The 21,651-nt window shown below is 31.3% G+C and overlaps 1 protein-coding gene across 2 annotated transcripts in view; it reads right to left on the bottom strand.

Moving 5' to 3' along the window:
* Positions 1 to 4,006: 4,006 nt before the first annotated feature.
* Positions 4,007 to 21,651, bottom strand: part of LOC118196453 ((E3-independent) E2 ubiquitin-conjugating enzyme) — a 194,985-nt gene continuing 177,340 nt past the window's right edge. Inside the window, exons 22-23 of one of the 2 annotated variants that reach the window (XM_035367911.2) lie at positions 21,010 to 21,116; positions 4,007 to 5,146 (exon numbers count right to left, since the gene is read on the bottom strand). In XM_035367911.2, coding sequence (XP_035223802.2) covers positions 5,004 to 5,146; positions 21,010 to 21,116 — 250 coding nt within the window. In that variant the 3' untranslated portion in view covers positions 4,007 to 5,003. The remainder of the gene's footprint in view (positions 5,147 to 21,009; positions 21,117 to 21,651) is intronic. The other variant, XM_035367912.2, reaches the window with a different exon arrangement.

The raw sequence follows: 21,651 nt of genomic DNA, 5'->3' as shown, positions 1-21,651 counted from the left end.
TCTACAGGAAACTGGCTTATATCTATGTTATAAATGGAAAACTATAAAAGTCTTGTGCAACTAGCTTGCTTGCTAGGATTTGAAATATACAAATTTTTTATTTGCGGATATATTTTCATTTTTTTTAAATGGCCACTGAACTAAGTGAAATAACATTGTCATATTTATATTACAATATTAAGGTAAACTTAGACAGATTAATTAACCATATCCTAATTTGTTACACAGATAAACTAATTACAAATGGTTGCATTTAGTAACATCTAAATTTGCTAAGATGGAAAAATATGTAAATCAAAATACTAATTTTAATTTGCAATAGTCCCTTACAATTCTCTATTTTAATATGGATACTTTCCCTTTCCATCATTTACATAATGCTAGCGATGCAGATTATTTGGAACTAAAGCCCAAGTCCTTTTGAACTGAGCCTCCATTGTGGAATATGCTGCACTTGCAATTCTGCTTCACTTCTATCAACTTACTGCTGTATGCTGTCTTCAAAATTATATTTTGGAAATGTAATGGTGCCAATACTGTTCTTTAAAAATGTTATGCTTTTATTTGGAGTATTAAGATGTTTGACTTATAAATAAAAAGGAATATTGTTCATTCGGCCATCATGCATAACAAAGTTACAGACTACAATGTATCATCATGACATCAGATATTTCTACAATGTGCTTGCAATGGTTATGTCAATAGCGCATTGCACATAAGGCAAAATCATTTCCCACAAATTAACTTTTTATGGAAAAAACAGGTTTACTTAAGATTAGGAAGTATATGAACCTAAGTATTATAGCAATTAAAAGAGGAAAATGAAATCAATGGTAACTGAAAGGTACTTGAACTGTTACTGCTTAATAAGTAAGTATATGAAACAATTTTTTTTTTTTTTTAAATAGCTGATAACTTTTTGCTTGAAAGAATAAAAAATTTGAAACATTAATGTAAACAATATAGCAATGTTTAAACCCGTTGTATTTCGATTCTTTAAAAATATATTTAATGCTTCAATTAAAATTTACTTAAAAACGATTAAAAACTTAAAACATCAAAAAACTGATTTTCATTTATAGTAATTAAACTGGGTTAAAGTTGTGATAATATAAATTAAAATATTTAAATTATCTATTAAATACTCATTAAGTGCATGAGTGGAGTTATTTGTGGCAGATGATTGACTGGAAAAAAATAATACAAATTACTGTATATATTTAAGGTTTCTCTAAAAGTAATAATTCGGAACACTACGATTTGGAGATAATAATGGATTTAAATTTATCAAGAAATAAATGCAAAGAAAATAATTTCAACATTCCTTAAAAAAATAATCAACTTCTAAAAAATGCAGACCAATCAAATTAAAGAAATTCAATTTATACAAAAAGTTACTAATTTTTAGTATATTTTAATTTTTGGCACTTTAGCATAAGACTCTGCCATCAAAAGAATCTTTTAAGAAATTAAATACTAATTGTTTATTTCCTCCATTTTTCTAATGCATTTTGATTAAGTTCCTCCTATAAGTTTTAAATTTAAAAAAATTAGATATCTATTTTTATAACACCTCCAATATTTAAGAAAACATTACCAACTTACCCAAAATATCCCCCTCTAAACATTCAAAGACCATTAACTTAGCTTTTAATATACCACTACATTTTTTAGCATTCCCTTGAATATAATGATCAAAATGAAATGCAGTATAATAGAAGACACATATTTAATATCAGTTTTTGTAAACACTTCTGTTTAAATCAGAGGCGTATTTTGCAAAAAAAGTTTAGCAGAGGAGTATGTGCTGATAAATTATAGGCAAAGGTTATGGTAAATACTGCCTAAACAAATGGAAATAAAAAATACCATTCTTTCAGATTTAGGCAACTAAAAAATTCGTAAAGACTCAAAATTACAAAGTTTTAAAATCAGATAAAAGAAATAATAATTAGATTAATTTATTTCAATTATACAAGCAGTGCTCCACTTACAATGTCCAATTGAGTTTATCACAAGCACATATATATATATATGTACATAAAAGCAATGAAAGTGAAAAATCTAGCACTATTGCTGCTAAAACTAAAAATGTATTGTAAAAATATATTTAAATAAATAAATGTGAATGTAACCTTAATCATAAATAGAAAATTAATAATTTATATATATATATATGCAAAGACAAGCACATGTGATGATGTAGTTTTTGCGGAAGATGAAACTAGTCTGCTTTCTAGTCATGGCCAAGAAAAACTGCTGCGTAGACATGACTGGAGAGAAAATCACAATGGGCTTGATGGTTAAACTGTCCTTTTTAGTTTGAACAGGAGAAGTTCTTCAGAAAACACATTTTTACTTAATTGGTATGACATTGTAGGGCAGCGCTAAACATGCTCTACAACTTTCCTAGGCAGAGCAAGCATTAAAAGAGTCATGCATATTAACTACAGTAGTATTTATTAGCTCGGAAAGTCTTTGTTTTAAATCTGATTAGCAACTGGACAAAAGATTTCGCACTGCAGGTAAAGTGTGATGTAGCATGGTGCAATATGGAGCCTTGAACAGGGGACATGAAATTAATAATTTAAAGGACTGTTCCAATTAAGTTTAATTTGGTAATAAACTTAAGAAATACCTACCAGAAAAGATTGAAAAATTTTCAGGCTAAGGAAATGCCAGCTGCTGGAACTTCCAGCTGCAGTGAATCATCCAAATGATTAACAATGACTCATCTGTTATTTTTGATTAGAGACATTATTTATGTGTTTCTGTTCATGTTAACGTATTTAAATGAACAGCACATGTTAATTTGATAAAATATGTATATACTGCATATGTATATATTTAATAATAAACTTCTTACACATATTATGCAAGTTTATACAATCTTAAACCCATTTTATGTTATACAGAATCCTAACTTATAAAATTATTACCAAAGATATTAAAAATAAAATAAATTAACTTAATATCAATCAATTTATGAAAAAACATTTGTAATGGCATTTGCGTTAAGTTCAGGGCTATCTGTATAACAAAAGTGACATGCTAGTTTGTTCGAAGAGTAAAATATTTACAGATCTGTTTCAAAGCTTTGCAATATACTTGTGAACTAGCTCTTGTAATATACTTGTATATGCAAGATAGTTGTGAACTATCTCTTGCAAAGAAGGTCTTGTTACTGAAGGATCCACAAACTTATATACATATATTTAAAAAAATACAATTTTTTATTTGCATTCGAAAAGAGATTAAAATTAGCTACTTTGTCTCTACAGATAATTCTTCCAAAAAACTTGTATGTATCATGGTTTTGATTGTCAAAAGGTGAACAATTAACAACATTTTACAATGTTTTGTTTATTTTTTCTAAGTTTAAACAGATTCTCACATTAGCTTATTTAGAAATATTAAAAGTTGAAAGATCATTTTTGTTAGAATTGCATAAAATTACCACACTATCTGAAAATTAGCATCAGGGTATGAAGTGATCAAATTTCAATAATTTATCTGTGAAGTGATAAGCTAAATCAGGAATAATGGATTAAAATTAAATAAGATAATTTTCAAAAATATTTAGACCCTTTAGAAGCATAAAATGTTTTTCAACTATCAAATAGTTGATTGAAGAAATATATTTCTTTGGGTAATTGAACTAAATTCTTTTGAAGGTGGGGGATAGGATAATTTTTATTTTCAAAGTATTATAAAAAAATACCTTAAGTAGCCTATTTTTTTTTAAAACTTTTTACGTACATTTTCAGTCATTCAAAAAGTAATATTTATTATTTTTTGAGAAAATTTAAGCAATGCCAAACTGCAATTTTATCTATTAAATAAATTTTAAATTTCAGATTAGTTGAATATATTAAATCAAGTTTACTTAAGTCAGAGCATTTTACTATACTCCACGAATGCTTAATAATAAAATGTTTATAATAACGCTTTTAATTAGATGCATAAATTGAAAAATGAAATTACAGCCTCACACTAAAAACAATACTCAGTGTCTTCAAAATTTTAATCAGCCACAAATATTGACAACTGAACAGTTGATTTATGTATATAAACAACCGTGTTCAGTAAAAGGAGTTTTTAAAAAATCAACTATAGCTGGGAAGCAAGAAATTTAAATGTTACAAAGAATATTCAGAAAATAATGTCTTCAGTCTGAAACAAGCATATAATACTGGAACAAATTTACAATACTAGAAAGAGGAACTATACTTACAGGCAGATATTTACACATTTCAAATATAACATCTATATACATATATTTTAGTAATATGTGCAAATATACAGAATATGATTATAATTTTGTAAAATAATTTTCAAATTCAAACTGAATTCTCAGCTTAAAGTTATTTCATTTTACAAGCATTTGCATTGTTTATTGAAAATACATTGCCATGTGAAATTTTTAAAATATGAAACTATAAGTTTAATGTATGATATCAGTTAAAGCTTTAAGCTAATTATATTATGTTGATGATAATGCAACAAAATAATACATACAGCAAAGCATTTATGAAATTTTCATATTTACAGTAATTCAAATCCAACATTTTATATTGCAGCTTTAAATAACTTCTATATTTTTATGTACATCATAAATAAATATTCCTTTTTATGTTTACTCACAGTAAAATATTCATATTTTAAAGTGAGGTGGTATAAGACTGCAATAATTTGAATGGATAAAAATAATTTTTTTTTTTTAACTAGGCACAAAATATTGCAACCAAAACAAATTTTGAAATATATGGAACAAAAAATATATTTCATAAAGCTTTCATCCATTGTGCATATTACTTAAGCCCTGAATTCTATTCAAGAGCAAAAGAAAAATATTTTTTTTTTTTTTTTTTTTTTTTTTTGTCTTAACCATTCATAAACAGAAAACAAATAAAAATAAGGTGGGATAATTTTTATTGCAGACATTTTATTTATAAATATTACTGTTTCTTCTAATAATACACAATTTGGCAGTTCTTTGGGGACTAGCTTAGCAGAATATTAGATGATGATGACATAATATCTTTAAAGTCTGCAAGAGATTTCCTCAATGTTAAGCAAAATCCTTTTGATGCAGGTATCAATGGAAATTCTGGAAGTGGAATTTCTTGAGCTGAACTATCACCTGCTGAAAAGAATAAATATTATAATAATTTCATACACTTTAAAAATAAAAATCTAACTTAATTTACAATATAACTTATGATGATCTTTATGACATATGAACCCACTAACTTTCTTAGCTGACTTATTTAATTTAGCTAAATATATATCAATTCCTATCTCATGCCCATATCTTTACACTTTAAAAATAAATACATGAGATAAATAGGAAACTTTAAATAATTCTGTAAAACCCTTTATCCAAACATAAAAAAGATTAATTTTAGAACTTTTTATAAAAGATCCAAATTAAAAAGTTATGCATAAAAAATGAAAATACATAAAAATCAACAATGAACATATAATGAATACCAGATAAAAAATATGCCTCATTATGGTTATTATACATGTTTATTATAGTTAGAAAGAAGTATTATAGTTCTTGTGTAGAAAAAACTACACAAGAATACATGCTAATTCAAATTACTATGGCTTTATGTTTAATATGGTCATGATTTCATAATATATACACTTGTTATAAATAAACTATAGACAAATTCCATTTTATGTTTGAGTAATGGGCATAATAAATATAATAATACTATTTTATGGTTGATTTAATATGTATACATATGACAAGTGTTTTCATTTTCACTAAAACAATGGAAACTAAAACAATTTTTAAAATTTATGGAACAAAGAAAATATTTATTCATTTTGAATATTCAATATATGTATGTTGAATACAACATTCCTAATTTCAAATCAGTTTATGCATTTTCAGTTGGGAGCCCTAAGTGATTTCAAATTTTATCAATGGATGTTTGAAATTTCAGCCATAGTACAGACACTGATTTCAGATACTCAGAATTATAGAACATAATTGAGGGATACATATTAAAGTTCATAAGAAAGTTTTGGTTCTTGTCTTGCCAAAACAGCACATTTTTTTTTATGTATTGAACCAATATTTTTTGTTAACAGGAAATACTGGTGACTTTTGTTCACACACCATAACGTTCAAAAGCATACAATATCTTATACAGGGTTTATTGTGAAAGTAACTGAATTGATATTAGCAAACTCATATTGAACATACTTGTATTAGCAACGACATTGAATAATCTTCAAAATAGGCCACTTGTGCAGCTATATCTTGCTCCCAGCAGTGTTTTCAGCATTAATTTGCAGTTCCTTGAACAGCTTTAATGATTATGCATCAATGTCCTTTCATGTTTCTTTTCGGTCAGCAAAACATAAAAATGCTGCAGGGCTGTAGCAGTGTTGGAACTTTGTTCTTGATCAGAACATTGGCAATACAGTGTAACTTGAAACATTTTCAAGGTGGAAGGGTGTAGCTATCAAAGATCTCCAGATGCATTTTTGAAATCTTATCTACATTTGACGTAAAAACCTGCATTTACTGTTGTTGTAGAGGAAACAAACTACACTGTGATTTGTTACTCGCTCATTCTAGCATTCTTCAGCTAGAGTGACTGTGGCATGTGCCGTTAGGAATTTTGACATTCTGTCTCTGGATTGTATTCAAAGATCAACGATTCATCTCTATGATCAGACACTGCATAAAATATGGCATAAACATGCTCCAACAATCCACGACACACTGTCACTAGTGTCAGTTTACTGGACATGCTAAGAACTTTTGACACTTACTTGTTGACACATTTTTTACATGCCTAATTAATTCATCACAATTTCATGAACTTGCATTCTTATCAAGTTTGGCTCATCTGTGATTAATAGCACAGCCATGCTTCATTCTCTGTTAAAACAATTATGTACATGATTTGCATTTTTATCTATTTTGGTTGTGAACAGTCAACCCTTCCCTTTTCTATCCTGCATGTGTTTGTACCCCTCCTTGAAGGCCTTATGACATGTAAATACCTGTGTTTTTTGTAGACACTTGTTCTCAAAGGCTGTCTACAACATGTCATACATCTGTATCCCAGATTTTCTGGATAGCACATAAAATTTGATTATGCACCTCTAATCAAACACTGTGTTGTTTTTCTCACGACACATCTCCTGCACAGAGACTTATTAGATTCATAACCCACTCTTAGCCAACTGTAGTTGGCTGCAAAATGTTGATACCTCCACTATACTTCCCCACAACAAGTTTTCCATCCAGTGCACTTCTGTGATGTATCACAGCCAATCTGGTGGTTACTTATACAATATATTCTCTGTATGAAACAAATTTCCAAATATTGTACCACTGTTTGGAAATTGCTTTCATTTATCAAAAGAATGCTCACATTTAGGAATATTCAAGAAATAATAAAAATTTTAATACCTTATAAATATAAACCATAATATTCAGTCAAAAATTTTCAAACACTATCACACATCTGACCACTGACAGAAATTTAAAAATTTTTTCCTACACTCAAAAAACTAATTTTTTCCCTTTCTCAAATCCAAAGTGTTATCAAAATAGAAATCTGTTCTATCTGCATCTCCCCCCTCACAAAGTAGTCGATGAATAGATTACCTTATTTAGAAAAACACACAAGGATTTTTTGCATAAGCTCCATCTCAATTTTAAATATACCCTAGAGCACTATTTTCTCGATCTTTTTTTGCATGCCTTAGAAGGTGGAATGTGTAGGTTTATATCCCATCTCCAGATTCTTAAGAATATTGCTTGAATTAGAAGGCAGACTCCACACAAGCATTACAATAGTAAATATTTGTATTAATCCAAGATTACCTAGGTCCAATGGATTTGTAGTAGGCCACCACACTGTATAGAAAGATAATAATCAATATTCCATAAATAACAGAAAGGTTTACAATAAATGTGTTTTTTTTCTTCCAACTGGTTGAGATACTTTCATGTCGATTTCAAACATATGCTGGCCTGTGAATCACACAGTGACCAAAAAAATACATTGGTTGACATTATACTGATGTTCGCCACAATCACACTTTTAGCTCTTGAGTGGTTGGCAGTGGGTAGTATTTTTCTATTTGATCTAAATAATAAGTGAAGAACCAAGACATATTTGTTTGGAATGAGATGTTGCTCATACTTGTTTTCTTTTGTTTGTGTAGTAGTGAGGAAGGAAGAAAGCTTCCAAGGAACTTAAAGTCAGTTAAGATAAAATAGCAAACTGTACCCTTACTTAAATTTCTATCAAGCTTAGTATTTTTTGCAGATTATTATCAAAATTAAAGTTTAAATTTCTGATTATGTTAAAAAAAACTTTCTAATTCGAGCTGCATCATCACAAAGGGAAAGCGTGTTTTGATACCAATCAAGCAAAATCTAGTAGTACTGCTGCAAAAAATGGGTAAAGGCATATCTCTCCAAAATTATGCGGAGTATGACATTGGGAAAAACCAGCATAGGACATAAAAATAATAAACCCTCCTAAAAAAAGAACTTTTTTAATTTCTTGTAGATTCTGACACTTCACTCAATAATAAATAACAGAAAAATCATCCATTATGTTAAAATTGATAGTCATGATAAAATAGTCATTGAATAGCTGAGACAGTGTCACAGCGAGATGTGCCATTTCAGGTTCAATTCTAACAGCTTATGAGGTCTTAAAAAATATGAGCACACATATTTAACAGGTTGATTAACCAATTTTAAAAATTGCCATGGTAGTTAAATATCAGGCAAAAAAGGCTTCTGTGGATACAGAAGCAATTAAACAATTTGCACATGAATTCCTCAAACTCATTCATGATGAAAAATTAGCTTCAAATTTATAACACTGATGAAGCTGGTCTCTGGCAATCTCTTCAGAAAAATCCCCACCAGTTCTGAAAGATTCCAGAGCAAGACTAATGATTTTGGCATGTGTAAATGCTGCAGGAATGCACAAAAGTAACCTTTTTGTAATTGGAAAAAATATACAACCTCAGGCAACAGCAGGAATGACAAAAACATTAATAAATTATTAGTCTGAAAATCATTTCATACGCGAGGCTCAGCAATATTTGAAACTGAATGATTTACTGGCTAAAGCAAAAATCATTCTCAATATGTACAACTGTTTGGTTCATACATCATTTAAAGTTTTAGTAAAAGATGTAGTATCTTTGTGTCATTCTTTCCTCTAAATTATACATTCAGCTAATAGATATTGGAATGCTGAAATGCAGATAAAAAGTAGTCTTGTTAAAATCTATGCTAAATTTTCTGAACAGTAATGAGACTATTTAAGAATCTTTTAAATAGTTTAATAAAAAATATGCTATCTCGAGTACTGCAAGGCCATGGGAGGATATATCTGAAGTTATAACTAACTACCATTTTTCATGGTATACCAACACCATCTTTTATGGTGATGCTGATTGTGAATATGAAAGTTTTCGGATATCACAAGATGAGATTTTTCTGATTAATTGTGAAAAATATGAAAAGCTGATAACAAATGATGAAGATATTGAAGTTTTCCATAGTGTTTATGAACACACTCATTAATAAACTAACACATGGCAGATTTTGTAATATGGTTTTAAATCCAGATAATATCTCTACAAGTAGTGAAGAAAGTGACAAAGAGGTTACTGAGAATTCAAAGATTTTTATAAGCAGTTTAATAGGAATTCTTGACACGACAATTACAGGACTTAAACAATGGGATAAACTATTGAAGAAATTATGTCACAGGGTTCGTACACATTTCTGCACATAGAAATTAAAAACTTTTAAGGACCACTAATGAAAAAAATTAAGGACCTATCAGCAAATGGGAGCTGAATAAATTCAATTAAATTTCAATCAACTTATGTCTGAACTCCGTTTTTGTAATAACCCTCTAAGAATAAAAAAGATCTGTAAGTAGGATGCATTCTTAGTAAACATAATAATTTAATAAACATAACAATAAAAAAGTTGAGAATAAAACCCAATTATAAAATTTATTAGGTCGCATTAAATATTTTACACATATAATAGTTGGACATATTTGAAAGAAGATTAGGGACATTTTATTTATGTTTTACTAACAGTTAGCTTTATGTTGATTTTTTCTTTTATGTCTAATTTTGCCACGTACTTTGTCTAGAGGTTTAGTAAATAGCAGGCATATTTTAGGTCAAATGCCATAGGGTTAAAATGAGAAATAAAATCATAATCAGCATGATTCGTAACAGAAGATTGGCTCTTGCCAGTGCTGCTGCTTGCCTAGAGAGAGATATGCTGATCAGGACAAACCTGATGTAGTTTTGAAAGTTAGTTGTGCTCCATCTATCTGACGCAGTTACTGTTACTGTCATGTAGAATTCCTGGCATTGTAACCTAGTTAATATATTTTAAGGTTCCAATAAGCCACTAATGCACCAGAGATGATAAGTTGTTTTGTATTATTTTAAGTCTCACTAGATGCAAAGAATAAGTTTTATATTAATTTTTACACTTTTGTGCTGTATCTTCTGACCACAGTAAGGATTAATGAAAGGCAATAACTTGCTTTAATACGCAGATATAACTTTTAAAGGTGAGTGGTTAGTTACAAATAATTAAATTAGGTAGTTAAATATCCTTAATCGTTATAGATTTACATAATCACTATTAAACTTTATTTATTTTTTTAAAAACATTTATTGAAAAAGCACCATTAAAATCACAATCTAATAAAATTTCACAATTTAAAATGCATGCAATTTTAAATTGTCAGTTTTAAATCAATGTCATAACATTGATTCTTAAACGGTATTTTAACTTTAAGCCTTCCCAGACATTTTAGCTTAATTTATATCAATTTTCTTCTCTTTGAGCATCTTTCCTAACAATTAAAAATCTGTTTCAATACACAAACCAATGTTCTCACTAGCTTCTGTGTGCTTTATCTTCTAATTTGCCAGTCTCTTAGCACTGTACGTAACGAGGTTTTTACTTGAGCTGGTAAAAGCTAATAAATAGTTCAAAACCTCTTATAGACATGAAGCAAATTAACGCTATGTCTGAAAGTAAGACTTCATGTTCATTCAGACTTCATGTCCCGAGGTCCCTCACTTGTCCCGGCGGGATACCTGTTTGTCCCTCTTTTCTGCAAAAGAGACTCTTAACGTCAATTAACTCGAATTGGGGGCCACGTTGCATTGGTAACGCCTCGCTGATGCTTGCTTTCGATAAAGCTATGATGTTATCACTCAGAAACGCGGGCGGAAACCGCGTTGGTAACTAAGGCAAAGAACAGCATGCACGAAATATTTGTCGCCAAAGCTCCAAGCCAGCGTCGAAGTTCAAAGGTCATGTTTATCAAGAGTGCATAAAACGAATATCGTTTTAAATTTCTTTAAAGGAAAAGAAAATATTTTTTCGCGCAAATAAATTAATTAATGGATTAGTTATTTTGAGCCATATAAAAAAAAAAAAAAAAAAAAAGTGTGAAAATCCGAGTTTAAATTATCACGAAAAGTCAAAGAACATTTCTTCTTAATACCGTGTTCCTCAATTTCCTGTAAACATCATGGAGAGGGAAATTCTCACTGCTAGGTTCCTTTCCCAAATATCTTGGAGAATTTTCCCTCCACTTTCCCGCGACGTAATAGCAAACTGGTTATGTTCTATAGAACCTTTTACTTCTTTACGTAGATATTCTTTGGCTAAGGTGGTTTGTGTGCACGATTGTCGTGTTTTGGTGGTTATTTATTTTTCCTTATGTGAATGACATTATCCGAGTCTCCATTGAGCATCAGTCATGCCAAAACAAAAGTCGAAATTCAATGAGGAATTACAAGGTGAGTTCCCATTCATAAAGAAGATTAGAAGCAACACCGATAGTGACGTAAGGTGCGACAAATGTAGATCCCATTTCTCCGTCGCTCACAGCGGCCGTGGAGATATAATGAAGCATTTGAATAAGGATCGTCACAAAAACGCCCTGAAATTGTTGGCATCGCCAGGTACAATTACAAACTATTTTTCAAGATCTGAGTTAGGTGAAAAGGAAGCTTGGTTGGCTGCTACAGAAGGTACCTTTGCAAGCCACACGATTTATCCCAATCACAGCTTTAGGTCGATGGACTGTAATTCCAAATTAATGCAAAAGTATTTTAATCCAAAATTCACTTGCGCACGAACAAAATGTGAAGCCATTGTCCCGAATGTACTTTGTCCATATGTAATGAACCAAGTCAAGGCAGAATTAAATGTCGCGAGTTTTGTAGCAGTGTCTACAGAAGCATCGAACCATAAGGATGTCAAGCTATTTCCTGTGATAGTGAGGTATTTTGTGCCGCTGTCAGTTGTGAAAGTTATAATCCTGGACATGCAATCTCTTAATTAAGACACAATAACACGCTGAACAAATACTAATTCAGAATTCAAACAAAAATCAGCGTTATATTTTCAAATTTTCACATTACTAGTTTCAATGGTTTTACCGAACCACCATCGTCAGCTGCAAAAGCGCAAAAGAACCCGCGCTTTTGCAGCTGACGGTGGTTTCTGCCAGATAAAAAAAGCTAGAAATATTTTGGAAAAAAAAAAAAAAAAAAAAAACAGTGGAAAAGTGTAAAATTAATTTTATAGAGAAAACTATATTCTGACAATTCTGAATACATATTCTGACAATTCTGAATATTCTGAGACAATTAACTTGGAAAAAATTCTTACCATGAAAAAATTAAAAGGAAGAATTTTTTAATTAATTATATAGCTATTTTGCTTTTGCTATGAATGGTTTTGTAAACTGTGCTTTATAGCATTTATTACATTTATGTTTCAGATTTAAAATACTATATAATAAGTCACCAAAATGGAAAGCAATGCCCCTTTATAATACGACAGAAAAGAAAATAAAAACGTTTTATTTTAATGTTATTCCTTGAATGTAATTTAAATATATTTCCATTATTTTAGTTAAATTTATCAACAAGTCGGCAAATTTAGAGACGTTTAGTAAAAGAATTCACATCCTCAAAAGCAGAAAGTTGCTCTTCATTAGAAAAAAATGAAATAATTTTGAAATGCTTATGTTTGACTGCTTGCTCAGAAACTCCAATATCCCACTCTTTACATTAGAAATAGGAACAAATTATAACCCATTCAAAAGATAATCATATTTGTCAGTGAATTGTCATAAATATTCCTCCATAATGATAATTCACACTCAAAACAGCAGTCGTAAAAACAAGATAGAAATTTTAGATGATTAAAATTAAGGACCTTCTGCTGATTTTGGACTTTAAGGACCAAAAATCGATTCCAAAAAACCTAAGGACCGTATGAACCTTATCTTTCACAACCTAAACACTGAAGACGGACTTTTATTCAAACGACCAAGATCACATGGTCTGTTTCTACCCTCCCCCTAAAGTACACAGCAGCCTAAGGTGCAGTTTCCTCAAATGCATTGTATCAGTTCATCTTTATTGCAGACAGGCTTCTCATTAAAGGATTCTTTCATGGTTTTTTTACTTCCTTGTACGAAGTAAAAAGGAAGTACTGTAATCGCGAAAAGTTTCAGGCAGCATATTTCAATGAAAATATCCCATTTTGACCTCTTTCAAATGCAATTTATCGATGTATTTCCGTGATATCTGTATGTAAGGACAGAATAAAACACTCTTTTCCTAAAAAAAAATTATAAAACTGCTTTAAAATGAATTCTGAAGAGAATTTTTCGTGGCGTCTGTACGAACATATGTACGTACGTGCGTACGTATCTCGCATAACTCAAAAACAAGCAGCCTGAGAACATTGAAATTTTGTATATAGGACTGCTATAACATGTAGATGTGCACCTTGTATTTTGGTTGCAATCGGCCGCACCAAACGTATATAAATATATATATATATATATCCACTCTGTTACCCGGCTCAGTGATCTCAGTTTCTTTACTCTTATATGTTTGTAAATTGTACAATTTTTGCTTTAAAAATGATTGAATTATGTTGTTCTTATCTTCCGGTTAAGATTTTTTTATGCTTTTAGCAAATCTGCATGCAATATTTTTAGAATTATCAACAATTTTAAAATTGTTTAAGTGCCACTAAGCCTAATAATGTTTTTGATGGCGGCCATTGCTCTTGTTTACATTTGAAACAGCAGGATAGCAGATTTGTTGCCAATCTAGAGAAATTTAGCTTCGCAACAACAAAGAACGCCTTCATTTATTATTTAAATCATGCTAAATCCTTTCTGGAATTTTTTCAAGGAAATAAGCGTTTAAGATTTACTTCGTAATTTTTAATACAGATATTTTGAGTTTTTATGTATTTTTGCCTTGTCGCGAAGTGAAAACTGAATTAATTGAATGAGAAACACTCAATCGTCTGTGAAAAACCGTTTCTTTTTTGTTTGCTTAATTTCTCTTATACATCGTTCTAGCTTTATTATAGTATTTGAATAGAACATGTGGCAACGATTAAATAATTCTTTAAATGATATAAATTTTGTGCATTCTGAGTTATGAACAAAATATAATACTGTTAAGTAAACCTAGCGCCAGACTGTCGCTATGGTAAACAAAGTGAATTTTAAAGAATGCATTTATTCTATTGTGGTTTATGCGCTGCTGGCGAAGTAGGTTTAATTCAACTTTAAATGAAATGCAAGAAAAAATGCACATAATTTAATATTCTGTACAAGGAAGTCATGTGGTGTACACATCAGATTTTTTTTATCTTTAGGTTAAAGGTGACTTAGTATACAATCAGTGGTTAATGGAAGCTCTTTGTTAGGAATTACAAATGATATCATTTGAAATATTCACACCTATTTGTTCATTAATGAACGGAGGGAAATTGTTAAGAATCTGTATGGAATTTGAGACATTTTGGTATTTCAAACAAACAGGTGAGCAAAGGCCTTGCACATTCCAGACATTAAAGTACTAGTATAAAAAGCTAAACAGCATACAAAATTTACATCCAAAGAAATGGCCTACACTAAACAGATAACTAATGAAGTTATTGTCTATCATTTTAATATGAATGTGAATATATTATGATTATTTATCAATGATAAAAATGTTATTAAAGTAACAATATACCAGTCAAATTCTGTAAAGAAAGTTAAATGTAGTTTATATGTGTATTTTTTCTTATTTGAGAAACAACAGTTACACATACTACACAATGCAACTATATAATTTCAGAAATTGTTTTAAATTTAGGAAACAAGTTCTGATGAAAAGCAATTATTACATAGCCTCCTACACACTTTCTTTGTAATAATCTTTTTCCTTGCATGATAATAAAATTTCTAGGTATTTTCATAAACCTACCATATGATGGAGACTTTTCTCTCTAATGCAATGAATTCACTTTAGAATTAAGATCTTCATTGTAAAACATATCTTCTCCACTTTCTTTGTAAAATACATACTCTCCTTCAAGCAAAAATCCCTGGTTAAACTCCTGTTGCAACTCAGCCCTTGTTGAGATCCGATGTTGCTGTGTGACGTCATTACGAACTATGAACTCACAGTCAGAGATTGCTCAAGAACTCTAAGGGGGGAAATTGCACATTGCACCGAGCAAGAAATAACGTTTTTTATGTAGCTGTAAATATTATGTAACCCCATTTTGTCGTATTAAATCAGTGTTTTGTGTAAAGAATGTATTGATCATTTTTGGATTATTAATCTCTAAGGATAGAGATGAAAAGGAAGAAGGATCATCAACCAGTGGCCCTGGCGATGAATCTGCTGAGAACAAGGTAAGCAACTTTTGTTTTACCTTGATTAATTAGTTGAAGTGAAAAAACACACTAATAATAATAACTCCCAAAAAATTGCATCAGCATCTATATACTTGCACAGCTCCTAAAAGCAAAACTTTTCTGGCTCAGGAAAGATTTTTTTCTGCATTTTATGTTGTTGGTTTGCCTCGAGTTGTACATAAACACAAAACTGAAATCTGCAGTTATTATTTGTTTAAAAAATTCCAGGTGACTAGCTACCATTTCAAATACAGTCAATTACGGTTAATCAGACCACATCGAGAAATGATCGTTTTGGTCCTAATAACGGCTGGTCCGATTACACGAACATGTCCTATGTTGTAAGACAAGACATGCTATATGTAGCAAACAGTAAATGCACATGTAAATCATGTACTAAAATGTAATTACGAACTTTATGGTGCGGTACACATGTATGGGAAACATGCATGTACAAACAAGAAATATAGTCGAACTTTTTTTATTGAGAAAACTAATTTAGAAACAAATTCTAAGAAACAATCTCCATGATACTCAACATGCGAAGCACAATAAAAAATGTTCCTTACCAAGTACCAGTCAACATTTGAAGAACTTATCGAATGTGATCTGACGCGTTCCCTTGACGGATTGCACGTGAACGAAATCGCCACAAATATCGAATGCAGCAATGGGACTGCCTTCATTTCTCTGCTGCATGAAATACCAAGAGAAAGTTTCAATGCATTTCCTTGCATCCTGTGTTGTCACTTGCACCAACTCATTAGCGGCATCATCAACATCACTTTCTTGGTCTTCCGATTCTGTCATGTGTTTTGCTGCAGCTCGAACAACGATTGCAGCATCGTAATCTTCATTTTCATCGTAGCATTGAAGCTCGTTGTCAATGGATAAAAATTATTTGCAATTTTATACCTGTTGAAGTTCCACATGTAAATCATCATTTTCACTTTCAATGAGCATGTCCACATCCATCTCCAAAACCAAGTGCTTAAAGCCACAGTGAGAAAAACAATTCTGAATTGTCTCACTGCTCACTTTTCACCAGCTATTGGCCACAAATGTAACTGCTTGCAAGATGTTGACCTTTGCACTGACTTCTCTGGCTTTTGACGATAAGATCAGCAAACTTTCTTCAATTGCTTCAAGGATGTAATTAACCAACCTTGCACGATAAAGGGTCTTCAAATTTTTTATGATGCCCATCCATTGGCTGGACCAAAGCTGTGGTCCTGGGAGGTGGAAATTCCAGTTGTACATTCATCAAGCAATCTAAATGAGGATGTGCTGCACAATTGTCAAGAAGAAGCAGCACTTTTCTCAACTGGTGTTGTAGCTCTCTGTCCCAATCCTTCAGCCATTCTTTAAGAAGTTCAAAGGTCATCCACGCATTTCTGTTTGCACGATACACAACTGGTAAACTCTCCATCCATTTTAAGTCCTTTAAAGCAGCGAGGATTAGTGCTTTTTCCTATAACCAACTGCTTCCTCTTGTCCGTTCCTGACATGTTCGAGCAGCACAAGACTATTACGCGATCCATCGCTTTTTTGGAGCCAGAGAGTGCAACATGTTTGTAACTTAACGAGCCGTCTGGTGTAGCAGGATAATACAGCCCAGTCTCATCAGCATTGTAGATGTCATCTGCTGAAAAATTTCAAGAAGCTTGGGCAGTTTTGTTGATTTCCATTCTTCAGCATTTTCTTTCTCATCATGTGCTTTCTTAAATTTTATGTCATGTCTAGATTTCCATCGAGACAACCAACCGTCCATAGCTTTTAAGTCAGCGTGGCCCAGCTTTTTAGCAAGTTCTTCTGCTTTGCATTTTAACATTGGGCCACTTACTCACACAGATCGTCCAGTAACAATGGCAAACCTTTGCCATTGTTACAAACGTCCAGTAACAATGGCAAAAGTAACAAAACGTCCAGTAACAATGGGCCTCATCGACATCTGGGTCCTTGCCTTCACGCTTCCGTTTTTTGGAAGTTCCCCCCATCCTTCACATTGTGCCCATTCTTCTCGCAGCTCATTCTCTTGTTTTATCAAGCACGAAATTGTAGTCTTTGCCAATCCAGTTATTTCCATCAACTGATGCTGACTAGTGTTTCATGGTTGTTGCTTGATCTTATCCAGGAAACTAATTTTTTCAGCTAACGTCAAGTCCCGTAATGGCATTTTAGCAGGGGAGACAAGACACGTGCACAGTTCACTTATTAAAGTGGTCTGAAAAAATCTTGGTGTTTCGGGTGCAAGATGTTGAGGTCAAGAGGGAGATAAAATGCTTGCCATTCAAATCTTTGGCACTAAAATCATCCCGAAAAGGTGATGAAATGATAGCTTTCTTGTGGTTGACAGGTGAGAATTCCTTTCAGTTGGAGCCGGACACTCTATTGTTCATTTCCTGGAAACTCGGAGGTGCAGGTCAAGAAAGGTCAAAGAAAATGGTACGCGTGTTCACCTCCCACAGGTTTTGCTTTTGTCATGCACTTTAAGGAATTCCTGACCTTTAATAAAGCATTTTCCTGGGGAGCCGAAACTGCAGATCCTCCCATATGTCGCAGACCACCTGTATGTCCATTGTACGCGGTCGACTTGTGGCTTCTGTTTCTTATTCACTCTCACGTTTTTTGGTCTAATTAAACAGAATTTTGGTCCAAATAAGCGAATAATATTAGGGTTATGTACATAGGATTTGTTTCAGTTCTTTAGGATTTGGTCCGAAAAAGTGGTTGGTCCAATTAACCAGATTCGACTATAAATCCTTACTGTTTTCCTTTTCCAGCTTTTGAATCTGTACAAGAGATATTGCCTGCCCATATTCTAATGGAAAATTCTATATAAAATTCTTTCTGTAAGGCTACAATATTCTAAAGAAAAAAGTGAAGGCGGGAAGAGCAGCAATCATTGCTCTTATTATTAGCTCACAAGGCCATTAGCACTAACTGAAAACATTCAATCCTACAAATTTAGATAAAATGAATAACAATAGATTTATATATATTCATTTAACAGAAAATCCAAAGAAATAAATAATCTGAATATGTGTTTCTATTAACCCTCTGAGCATTAAGGGTTTAGCTTTGAAATTTCAAAGTTCCTCAAAATGTCATGAATAAGTGATATTTTCTTGATTTTAATTAAAAAATGACTCTTTCATTTTGTACCTTGATTCCTTTTCTTCCAATATACATCCAAACTGAAATCAGATACATTAAAAGCTAGCAGAGACCTAGTCTAAATATCAAAAATACAATGAAGTTTGTTTCTATACAACAAAGATGAAGTCTAAATATCAAAAAAAGAAAAGAAAATGCTATGATACAAACTTTTTTGCTGACCGTTTTTGAAAAACACAAGATGTTTTCAGACTGTGGAAGTTAGAGCCAACAATGGAAATATATGATGTCACAGCACATCATAAGAGCTTCCCTTTGGCTTTACTCTGGACCTAAGTAACTCAGTTTACTTACATCATAAAGAAGGATAAGGAAAGTCCAAATTGTTTTTAATCGGTTGTTCAAAATTGGTACATTTGAATTTGGGGACACCCTTTACATTAACTGCCATTTCTGTGTATGAGGGAGAAAAAGGATTAAATTTTACTACCTGCCTTTGGCAGAAAATAAGCAGTGTAATATTTTCAAAAGTTACAAGACTGATTATACTGGTGTGCATACTCAAAAACTGGAAGCCTGGAGTTCGGGAAAATGCCGCAATAAAACACCATGCAGGTGCATGAAGCCAATTGTATTCCTATTGCAGGAATTTTTTGCAGTACAGTACAAAGTCCGTAATCCCGACTCATCGGGACTTCGGCGATTCAGGATTAGGGGTTTTTATGGATTATAGATCATCAATTTAAATCTGGTAAGATGGCATGCAGAAATTATACAATTAAAAATATGAAACTGTAATTTATAAAATAAAGGGCAATTATAATCTAAGGGGTATCAAAATTTACAAAAACAAAAGCTTAATATTTATTTGTTTACTTTATTAAACATTTCAATATAAGTTGTTTAAGTTGCAATATGAAACCATAATTTATGAAATAAAGGGCAATTATGATCTAAAGGGTATCAAAATTTACAAAAAAAAAAAAAGCTTATTATTTATTTGTTTACTTTATTAAACATTTCTTTCAATGTAAGTTGTCTAAGTTGCTTCATTTTTTTTGTGCTAATACTTTCTTATTAGTTCTATAAACAGACATAATTTCTTGTTCAGTTACAAAGTTCCACTGTTTAAGCCCTGTAATTGCTGTGACAAGAATACCGACTAACTTGTCAATCAAAATTTTTTCCTTTTCAATAACCTCTCTGTCACTTTCTTCACTATCGGATATGCACATGGGTAAACACTTTATGTGCATGTGTAGCGGACACGCGCATTAAAAGCGCATGCGTAAGTTTGTGGCTTTGAGGTCCGGATTATAGATCATTCCGGATAATGGATGTCTGAATTACAGACTTTGTACTGCACTGAGTTTATGAGGATGATAGCTATTTTTATTAAAGATTCTGGGCTCACAGAAATGATGATGTATGTTTTAATGAATGTATTTCTTAGATAATTTCAAAGCTTGAGCTCAATTTTTATAAAAGCTTTATAAGTTAAATCTATAATTTGTATCTGTTTATTATTTAATTAAATAAAATGCAATCTGCGATTATTTAGTCTAAGTAATCTGTTACACTAAACTTCTGCTAGAATTACTGGCACAAGTTGAAAAGCCTATTTTCACAGTCAATAGAAAAATTTGTAAATATCATTTTTATTAAGATTCTTATTTGTAAGTTGATAAATAGAAAATATATATTCATGCTAAACATTTATTTATAATGGGGTAAACTAGAAAAATTTATGTATAAATATAAATGAATGGCTAATACTCTTGTCCTGCTTAATAAACACAGAAAACTATACTAAAGACACTAAAATTTATTGTGCCTCACATATGAAACCTGGCATTTATTAATTCTTAAAACTCCTCACAATGTCATTAATTCTCATTTTGGCTATGATAATTCACACTTGAAACAAAAGCATGATTATCTTGAAATGAATGAATTTTGAAAATCTCATGTTATTTCACATTAGTTGAGCTAAGTCATGTAGGTAATGAGTTAATTTGCCATCAAAATTTGCTTATGCATATATATATATTTTATTTTGCCTCTTCTTGGCATAAAATAAATAAAAGTAAATATATTTGAATTTTAAACTTACAGTTGCCATGTAATTCTTTGAAAGTTGTAGGTGAGGTAGGTGAAGATGGATGTTCTGAATTCCAAGACTCTGACACTGCAAGCCATTTCTCAAGTCTCTGGATTAACCTGAAATGAAAAGCAAATAGTGCTGAAGAAAACTGATGTCAGAAAAAGCAAATATAATAATAACAAAAAAGTTGCAATTACAAGATTTATTTAATGTATACTGCTTGACAGAGAATATGTCATACCATGAAGATGCAAAAGCACTGTCATGCGAATTTCTGTAACAGTTCCCACCACCAAGTCATGGCTGAATTTACAAGCTAATAAAGATTCTTAGAATGTGGAATATAAGCATCCAAACAATGTATAAATTTAGTTATATAAGTGACCTTTTTCTGTTTGCAGGTGTAGGGAACAAAGAAGACAAGGCAATGGCTTTACACCACTAAGCAGCCAAACTGTAATGTGTGTGTTAAAAATATCAGGCATAAAATCTTTTAATGCTAGAAAGACAACTACCATTATTTTGATTGTTTTTAATTTATTTATAGAGCTACCTCTTTATTCATGGGCTCAATCTAGTGAAGTTCTATGCCTCTTCCTAGCTTTATCTTATATATATATTCACTCATACAAATCTTTATTCAATTATAAA

This window comes from Stegodyphus dumicola, chromosome 6 (assembly GCF_044657685.1).
Source record: "Stegodyphus dumicola isolate Sdum_Otavi_A_Nest chromosome 6, ASM4465768v1".
Taxonomy (NCBI): domain Eukaryota; kingdom Metazoa; phylum Arthropoda; class Arachnida; order Araneae; family Eresidae; genus Stegodyphus; species Stegodyphus dumicola.
The sequence above is the reverse complement of the archived record's forward strand: the minus strand, read 5'-3'. Positions and strand labels throughout refer to the sequence as shown.